We start from the raw sequence: 9287 nt of genomic DNA, 5'->3' as shown, positions 1-9287 counted from the left end.
TTTAAAAAGATAAAAAATGTATAATTGAAGTCAGGATGACTTGCAATCATAATATACAATAATATAAAATTTACACTATTGTTAATATAAAAGTTGATTTTAAGGAAAAATGATAGTTTTTAAAATTTAACGTATGTATATATGAAAAAATGTTAGTTTTTTATTTACACTACGGTTAGCAAAGTAACATTAAGTTATATATCTGTGTGTCATCATGTAAATTATCGTATGTTACATTTCAGTAAAGTACGATGATTTCAATTATTTATATGCTAAATATTGGATTTATGTACATTTTTAATCACTATTAACATTTAGTGAGACAAATGATTACTTAAATAACATGCATTTATAATTATTAAAAAATTAATATTATGTAATAAATAAATTATAATAATTTATATATGGTATTCATATTATCACTGATAAACAATCTATATCTAGTTTTTACGCAACTGAATATTAATCATTGTTGTAATATAAAAATAAATTATATATTATAAAGACTTATGATTGATATTCATGATTTTTTTCAAGAATTTTAATGAAAAAATTATAATTATATCGTTATTTAAACCATTTTTAAGTTCCTTTCATTATTACTCTAATATTTCTTCATATAATAATTTGATAATATTGTATATTATTCTCCTAAAATTAAATATTTTTTAATTTGATCAAGTTTTACAAATATCAGTTGAACTGGTTAATTCATTCAGATTATTGAATAATATATATTTTTTCTTTAAATAGTATAAAATACATTGAATCAAATATTACAATATAATATAGATATAAATTTTATTTGAATAATTCAAAATATTTGTAAATATTATCTTGAATAATGAATATTATTTATCTAGAAGATTTTTTTTAAAAGCTGATTTTTTAAAGTGAAAAATAAAAATAAATCGATTTAATATATCATCGTAGTTTTAAAAAATCTCGGAAGATCTCATATCAAATTTCGAATATTTTAAAAATCGGGACAAGTCCCAAAAATAATAATGCGCTAACAGTGAAGTTAGTAATTTTAATATAAATAATCAGTTGACTTGTTTTTATAAACACCTCAAACACATTAATTTATATCAACATAAGATATTAAAAAAATTCACATTATTGGTAAGATATTCTCGCCGAACTAGTAATTTAAATTTATTAAATATAGAATGTGACGATGTTTTTCGATCGGGTCATGTAGTCAAATTTCGAGTATTTTTTGAAAAATGAGTCAATTTCTAATTTCAATTTGGAATAAAATAAAATGCCTTGACTCATTATAATGAGAGCTCATTTAAATATGTAATACCATTATAGATTATTTATATATAAGCGAATCTATTTTCAATATTTTCTTTGAAAATTATATATGTACATTTTAATTAATTTTTATAATAATAAAATATGTTAAAAATATATGAGATACATTTTAAAATTAAAAAAAGATTAATTGATAAGATAATAATTCATTCATGTAATATGTCTAATTTTGTATTAATTCTTTAAAATTAAATGTACAAATATTAAAGTAACTATTTTTTTTTGTGGAATTCAAGTACTATCTTTAAAATTAAATAAAATATTTATTTAACACACTTATGTATTATGTGTTTGATAAAAAACACATTTGACATTATGCTGTAGTGGTATGAGCTTATACAGGTGAGTGAAATATCTCGAATTAGATTCACACAAAACATATTTTTTATATAAAAATTAAAAGAATTTATACCCCAGTCATATATACGAAGCATTTTCGATATTGATCGTGCACACATCTTAAATCCTGTATGCGGGGAATTTGATTTTTTTTATATACAATATATACCGACACTACAATACAAGATTTATGTACTTTTGATGCAAAGTTGGATCAAAGATGATTCCTCATGTTTTGCTTTAGTTTAATTATTATTAAAAATCCTAAATTTAATACTCCCTCCATCTCAATTTATCTGTCTTGTTTAACTTTTTACGGTCAAATTGACCCAATTTTAACCGAAAATTCAATATCATATAATGTCGAAAATACTTAACAAATTTATACAATTAGAAATATGTTTAATCTACTTTTATATTTATATTTTAATTTTTCAAAATAATGAAAGAATGAATTTTTTTTTACGGTCAAAGTTGAGTAAATTTGACCATAAAAATTAAATAACACAGATAAATTGGGAGGAAGAGAGTATATGGATTGTACATGGATCTTAAAAGAGGACAATACGATCAAGCAAGGATGGGAAACAATGAAAGCAACCAATCATCACTCTTTATTTTGAGCTACTTTACTTTATGTAATAAAAGGGAGAAAGAGAAAATAGAGTCATTAGACTCTATGTTACAACTTAAACAATCACAAGAAAAAAAATGCAATGTTCCAAAGAAACATTAGTTAGATTGTTCTACAATTTCTCTATCTCTTTCCAACTTCTATTCCTCTTCTTCTACCTCTCTTCAATCTCCTTAGCCAAGTTCCTAGCTTTCGTTTTTGGTAATCCATTTTACCGAAGGTATATCAAAATATAACAGATATCTTTCTTCGTCTTTATATATGTTAATTAATCTTCATGTTTATGTTTATGTTACTTATAATTAACTGTTCTTTTGTTCTTTGCAGAAATGAGGAGGAATACGATTATATATACTCCGATGAAGAAGAAGAAGAAGAAGTTGAAGATTTCTCCTATTACAACAATGAATACAGGGAGAAGGATCACTTAGTAGAGCAAGTAGTCCATGAAGACAAGGCACATTCGTTTTTACACACAAGGAGGCCCCGAAAGGACCAAACTATTGTTGAAGAAACAATAGAGTATCAAGACGATGATCACATACTCGAAGACCAACAAGATGTGGCTTTTGACACGAATGATCGTCTATTAGTTTATAGCTCACCGGCTTCTGATTTGGGAAGCAGTTTTGATTATGATCAGGTTATTGTGGAAGATCTTGGCGAAACAGATACAGATTCTGATTTTAATTTTCGCGCAAATGATCATACCATCGTTTACCCTACTGAAAATCAAAATGGTGAGTTGAATATTTAATAGAGTCGCTAAGTTATGAATACACTCATGCATGTACATTACGTATTTTATGTTTTATCATCAGTTTTTCAGATATTTTGAATGTGTTATTTCAGAAAAGCTGGAGACTAGAGAAGCTCGAAATAGGAAGTCAGAAAATAGTTTCAATGAAGAGAATTATTTTGTATTTGAACCATCAAAGCTTGATACCAAGAAGATTGAAGTTCAAGGAAAGGATATTGTTAATGAAGAAACTTATGGGGATACTTGTACTGTGGGATCAACTTCAAAGAACTCCTCGGAGTGGAGAAGCTCCATTAACTGTGGAACTGAGGATCCATTTTCGTCGTCTTCAAGAAGAAGCTGCCCTAAGTGGGAGTCTTACACCGTGTTCCAAAAGTATGATGAGGAAATGCTGTTTTTAGATAGAGTTAGTGCTCAAAAACTCCAAGAAACAGGTACCTTATTTTCTATTTTTATTCCTTAAAGTTGATGAACATAAACATACAAGGGAAATATGTCACGTAAATTACTCTGCCATCAAGTTTTTGGGAAAACTATATATGAAACAGGAATCTCAAAAGGGAAAAAAGAATGATCCCCCCCCCCCCTCTTTATTTTATTAAATTGTACAAATTAATTAAAGAAATACATGTATAATAATCTTTCTCAAGAAACCCATATACTGAAGTCATGCATGTGCTTTTACTTTTATTTTCTTTATTTCTAAAAAAAAAATTGTGCTACAATGTGTATAGACCATGATTAATAATTAACTTCCATTGATTCGACAGAATCGCTAAGGTCAATTCAGGTATGTCCAAGATCCATTTCTGAAAGGATTATTCATAAGTTGTCTACAAAGAACAACAGAAGACCATCTGAAAACCGACAGAATCCGTATCAAGAACTTGAGGGAGCTTATGTTGCTCAGATTTGTTTAACATGGGAAGCTCTGAACTGGAACTATGTGTATTTTCAAAGATTAAGAGCTTCACGTCGGGAATCTGACACTGGATGTCCTGCCTATATTGCTCAGCAATTTCAACAATTTCAAGTTCTTTTGCAAAGGTATGTGGAAAATGAACCGTATGAGCATGGACGAAGACCCGAGATTTATGCTAGGATGAGGAGCTTGGCACCAAAGTTACTTCAAGTACCAGAATACAGAGGTACATTCATATATAATTGCTCAATAGTAATTGATTAAGACTTATAATAACATAATAACTTATGTGTTCATTTATATATGTCCAATTCATCTGCAGACTCGGACGAGGATAAAAGAGAAGATTACCTAGGCTCAAGAATCTCGTCAAGTGCATTTCTACAAATAATGGAGGAGGCAATCACAACATTTATGGATTTTCTCAAGGCAGACAAAGCAAGTCCATGTCAAATTATAATGTCAGCATTCTTCAAGAGAAATCGAAGAAGAGGCCCTGTTGATCCCACCCTTATCCTTTTACAAAAGAAAGTAAATAAAAAGGTACGTATAGGTCTCTTGTGCATGTGTTTGTGTTTGAGTCATCCATAACATTAGTTTAACTATTTATGGTTCAATTATTACAGCACAATGTGATCTATTTAATTAATTTACACAATAAAATTTAAACATGATAATGAGATAAAAATACATTTTGCGTTTGAAATTTAGGTTTCATTATGAAATCTCGTGATCTATATGACACGTTATGTTTTATATGCTAAAATGAGTTTTTTGTTTGTGCAGAAAACATCAAAAGTGAAAGATCTAAGGCGGTCTCACAAATGCATTAGGAAAAGAAAGTTAAAGGAAGTGGAAGAGATGGAGATTGTGATGGCTCTGATTGACCTAAAAGTTGTTTCTAGGGTTTTGCGGATGAATGATTTGAGTGAAGAACAGTTACATTGGTGTGAAGACAAGATGACCAAAGTGAGAGTTGGTGATGGGAAACTTCAAAGAGATTCCTCTCCACTTTTCTTTCCTGCACACTAAAATTGATCCATGTCCCACATGAATATATACACGCATTCATATAATTGTTGCTTTGGTGACTAGATTATGAATGTGCATGCATGAAGTGTGAATATCCTAGCTAGACCTGGCCACTTAATTCCTTAAGTTGAAAAAGAGGATGAAGAGTTAGTGAATAAGGTGTGTTCCAAGAAATCAAAGTGAAACATGTGGGATGACATAGATTTTGAAGATTTGAGATCTAAGGATTTTATCTCTCATTTTTCTTCAAGGTGGAAAGTGAAAGAGCATAGACAAAAGCAAAGAACATGAAGGAGGAGGGGACAGTGGTAGCTTTATTTCTCTTTTTCCCCTTTAATTTATTGATTAGGTTTATCTACACAAATGAGGGCTCTTAATAAAGATTTCAATAACCAAACTTTACAAAGCAAAGCTGCAAGATTTATGCATGGTGGAATAAAAAGTTAACTCATGTGACACACTAAGGATAGAATTTGGTAGATATACATGGACCTACTTGTTTTTAGAGGTTAAGTAATTAAGGGATAGATATATAGCAATTGAATCTTCTATTATACTACTCCCTCTATTTTAATATAAATTACGTATATTAAAAAAATCTAATATTATTAAAAAAGTTATAATAATTATCATATTTATTGCATTAACTACATTAACTACACCATTGTGTATGGTAGATAGTTGGTCTTGAAAATAGAAATTAGAAATATAATAATTGTGTGTGGTGTAGAATTATCTTGAAAATATAAATTAAATTTTAATTTGAATAGTGACATTGAAAATGTAAGTGGACAACTATTTTGAAACAAATTTTTTCTTCAAACGCACCAAATTGTAAGGGCACACAATATCACTAAATTTTATGAGTTTGGTGCATTTTTATTGGTGGAGTTGTTGTAAATGCAGGGGGTCCATCAATATTTATGATTAGAGGATCAATCAAGGATAGTTATTTTGAAACGGAGGTGTAATATTAATCAGATGAATAAACTTAATTAATGCATTGTAGTTTATCTTCTTTATACTTTTTAGATTCTTTATACTTTGTCCCTCCTTTTGTCTTCTGCATAACTCTGTATCTCTTCAGTTCCTTCTATTTAAAACAGAAACTGCATAGTATAAACTGATACCGAGGTAATATTATTCACATTTTACTGTAATCCCAAAGCTGATACCACAGCCCTATAGCACAATTGTATGTAGTATTCATATTTTACTGTAATCCCAAAGCTGATATCTCTCAAATTTATTATCAAAATAAATAGTATAGAGCTCGAAGAAAAAAAAAGGGAAATTGTCGAAATTTTATGAAATGTCATTGTTCTTATTACTATGAATCGCAAAGCTGATCTCTGCCAAATGAATGCTAAAATCTACTTAAAAAAAACGGAAATAAAATGAATACAAAATAAACATGTACTGTATTGTGAGAAAAAATAATATGCAAACATAAAAATCAGATGATGCTGGACAGAAGTAAATTTATGAAGAAAAAAATAGAGCTATCCATCACAAGAACGCCGGGACTTTACTTTTGATATGTTTATATACTATACTCAGATGCAGATCCTGATAGGTGCAACAGTGGTGAGGCAACTCACCTTCAATTTTATTTCTTGAGTTTTGTATTTATTCACCGGATGTATATACCTTTCCTTTGAAACGACCCTCTTAAAATCTATTTTTGTAGTAATAAATTTCAAACATGGGCACAAATATAATAATTTGGGACAGAAATGATAAGTGATGCATTACTTTTATGATAAAAAAGAGTCTTTTTAATTTAAATCTTGGACAAAATTTTCAAAATATTAATATTGTACATGATGCCAGAATTGAAGTTTTTAGACATGAAATATTTGTGTTGGGTGTATAGTTTAACATTAAATCATTTGATCTTTGAGGAGCTGGATATTGCTTGTTTATTGATAAGGGATACAGATGTTCGAAACAGATTAATTGAACATAAAAATTTGAGAGATTCAAGAATTAATTGAGCCCATAAATTAATACTCCTATCAATTAATTAATGGCCGATTTCAAAATATTTTGCACGAACCCCCTAAACCTTTGAGCTGGATTGACTATACTATGCTAATAAATCAGCCCCTATAATTGATTGCGGGTGTTTTTTTTCAGATCTCTCCGAACCGGACCTCTATTAATGCAATCTTTAATGCCAAACTCTGGAAGAAGGCACGGGCCGGATGAGATTTAAAACTTAGGGACGTCCGTCGTATGGGGTAAAAAACTAGCTGACCCAGACTACGATGAGGGACACAAACAATTATCTAATTTAAATGTCACCAACATGCTTAGCACACTTCACAAGTAACCAAATGCTGGTTTATGGCCCGTCCAAATTCGTGTTCAGTATTGCTACTTTGTAATCTCAGACAATACAAAAACTAGACTACTAGACATATTAATCGGTCATGTCATCCAGAAACGTATATGTATTGACAAAATTTTAAGAATTTTTTGACTTTATTAGTGACTAATTTGATCAGTTCTATGTATTAACACTAAATTATTACAGTGAAGAAGACATTGTGATCAGTTGGAAGAAGCATACGAAATTCGAATAATATTTTCTAGTGTCTTTTTGGAATGACAAAATGGATGGACGATGATATCTTTTGAATCTTGGCTCTTGCTACTATATATATACTACTAGAATCATACACAACTATTTTATACTCTTCCTTCCTTTGATTATAAGCCCGGCTTCTTTATTTGAGCTCAACAAACGTTAGTCACAGAAAACTTCGCATTTTTTTAACATTTATATAGTTCATACACATGCCTTAACAAACTACACCAAATATCCTTCAAATTTATAGCATTTTCTATAGATTTGGGGATAATGCCGTCTTTTTATCCGATTTCTGATGGCTCCGTCCTCTGTCCGAGGCCTCGTCGCGTTCCATGTTTCGGTTCAGATTCAAAGTATGTAGCATATATCATCCAAACCATACTTCTTGAGGGAATTGTAATGATTTGCTTGATGTGCTTGATTTTCATTCTTGTGTCTGATATATAGTGCTTTTGCCTTTTGTTTTTTTTCCAGATGTCAATCAGAGCTGAATGATTTTAGACTTGGGATTCTAGACATGATTTTTATCAAGGTATCTGTTGTTCCTTGTTGCTCAAGTACTACTATTTAAATTCCTTCGACTTGAAATTTAATTAAGTTCCGAATTTTGGACATAATTTTTTTTTGACAGATGCAATATAAATCTTATAAATATAATTGGATATAGTATCATGCTTAAATTGTACTCTGTCTTGTACAGGAAAATAATAATCCTGAGAACAGTTACCAGGTGCCTTGTTCACCACCATTCCTTATGGGATCTCCCCCATGTCGAGCTTCAAATCCAGTGACCCAAGATGTTCAATTCGGAAACCAAAAGTTGAACTTGTTATCACCAACTGTTGAATATTCTACATCGTCAAAACACAAGAATAGTAAACGTTCTCTAGCACGTCGCAAGCAAAAGCCAGCTGCAGTTAGAATCGAAGGGTTTAACATTCGCAGTAACTGCAGCATCTCTTCTGCAGTGTAATGCATTTAACAAATTTGAAAACCCGTTAAGATAAGTCAAAACAGTGTAAAAACTAAGAGCAAGAATGGGTACTTACTTTATTCATGAATATATGTCAGAATTTCAGCCTAGTCAATCCAGGAAATGTATGTAAATATATCCTCAGGAATTTTGAAAAGCTTGTTAAAACATTCAATTAAAGCTAAGGGTTGTGAAAAGCTCTATCTTGTATATATCGTGGATTAGGGATTAGTTAGAACCATAGGTTGTTTTTCAGGGAATAGTTTAAACTGTCAAATTCATTTCATAAATACTCCTATCTATTCTTCTCTGTACAAAAGGCGCTTCGCCTCTTTGGGTTCTTTGTGTCCAGGACTGTTCAATAAATTGTTGGGTGTGCAGTGATTCTAAGTTTGCGGAGTTATTTTGAGCTTGTTCCAATCTATATTTCCGTATAGTATCTATGTGTTTTGGAAGCAATTTGTGTTGTGCATTACTACAAGAGAGCTCCTTATCATGCATGATTTCACAGGTTTCAGATTATGTCAAGCTTGCAATTTCAAACAAGGAAGAACTATCTATAAGTACCAAGTTCTACCATGCATCAATAGAAATCACTGAAAATACAGAGCAAAGAACTAAAAGTATTAGTCAGCCTACAGCAGATTTTAATCCATAAAGGAGCATAAATTTTAGAATCTTGAATACCTGGACGTAATACTGAAAATT

The 9287-nt window shown here is 30.2% G+C and overlaps 2 protein-coding genes across 2 annotated transcripts; both read left to right on the top strand.

The window, feature by feature from the left end:
* Positions 1 to 2283: 2283 nt before the first annotated feature.
* On the top strand, positions 2284 to 6032 carry LOC141713160 (uncharacterized). Its single transcript, XM_074516447.1, has 6 exons — positions 2284 to 2516; positions 2624 to 3036; positions 3149 to 3490; positions 3827 to 4204; positions 4301 to 4521; positions 4765 to 6032. Exons 1-6 carry the CDS (start codon positions 2374 to 2376, stop codon positions 5008 to 5010), a joined length of 1743 nt encoding a protein of 580 aa, XP_074372548.1. The 5' UTR covers positions 2284 to 2373; the 3' UTR covers positions 5011 to 6032.
* A 1844-nt stretch (positions 6033 to 7876) lies between these two features.
* On the top strand, positions 7877 to 8579 carry LOC141714867 (uncharacterized). The gene is made up of 3 exons (XM_074518363.1): positions 7877 to 7959; positions 8081 to 8138; positions 8307 to 8579. The coding sequence occupies exons 1-3, from the start codon at positions 7877 to 7879 to the stop codon at positions 8577 to 8579; spliced, it is 414 nt and encodes a 137-aa protein (XP_074374464.1).
* Positions 8580 to 9287: the final 708 nt, after the last annotated feature.

This window comes from Apium graveolens, chromosome 3 (assembly GCF_009905375.1).
Source record: "Apium graveolens cultivar Ventura chromosome 3, ASM990537v1, whole genome shotgun sequence".
NCBI classification, from domain to species: domain Eukaryota; kingdom Viridiplantae; phylum Streptophyta; class Magnoliopsida; order Apiales; family Apiaceae; genus Apium; species Apium graveolens.
This window is presented reverse-complemented; position numbering and strand designations above follow the sequence as displayed.

Excerpts from the sequence above, each read along its gene's own strand:
- LOC141714867 (XM_074518363.1), top strand. The coding sequence starts at position 7,877 with ATGCCGTCTTTTTATCCGATTTCTGATGGCTCCGTCCTCTGTCCGAGG. Across the intron at positions 7,960-8,080 it reads TGTTTCGGTTCAGATTCAAA|ATGTCAATCAGAGCTGAATG; the intron begins GTATGTAGCATA and ends TTTTTTTTCCAG. Across the intron at positions 8,139-8,306 it reads TAGACATGATTTTTATCAAG|GAAAATAATAATCCTGAGAA; the intron begins GTATCTGTTGTT and ends TGTCTTGTACAG.
- LOC141713160 (XM_074516447.1), top strand. The coding sequence starts at position 2,374 with ATGCAATGTTCCAAAGAAACATTAGTTAGATTGTTCTACAATTTCTCT. Across the intron at positions 3,037-3,148 it reads CCCTACTGAAAATCAAAATG|AAAAGCTGGAGACTAGAGAA; the intron begins GTGAGTTGAATA and ends GTGTTATTTCAG. Across the intron at positions 4,522-4,764 it reads AAAAGAAAGTAAATAAAAAG|AAAACATCAAAAGTGAAAGA; the intron begins GTACGTATAGGT and ends TTGTTTGTGCAG.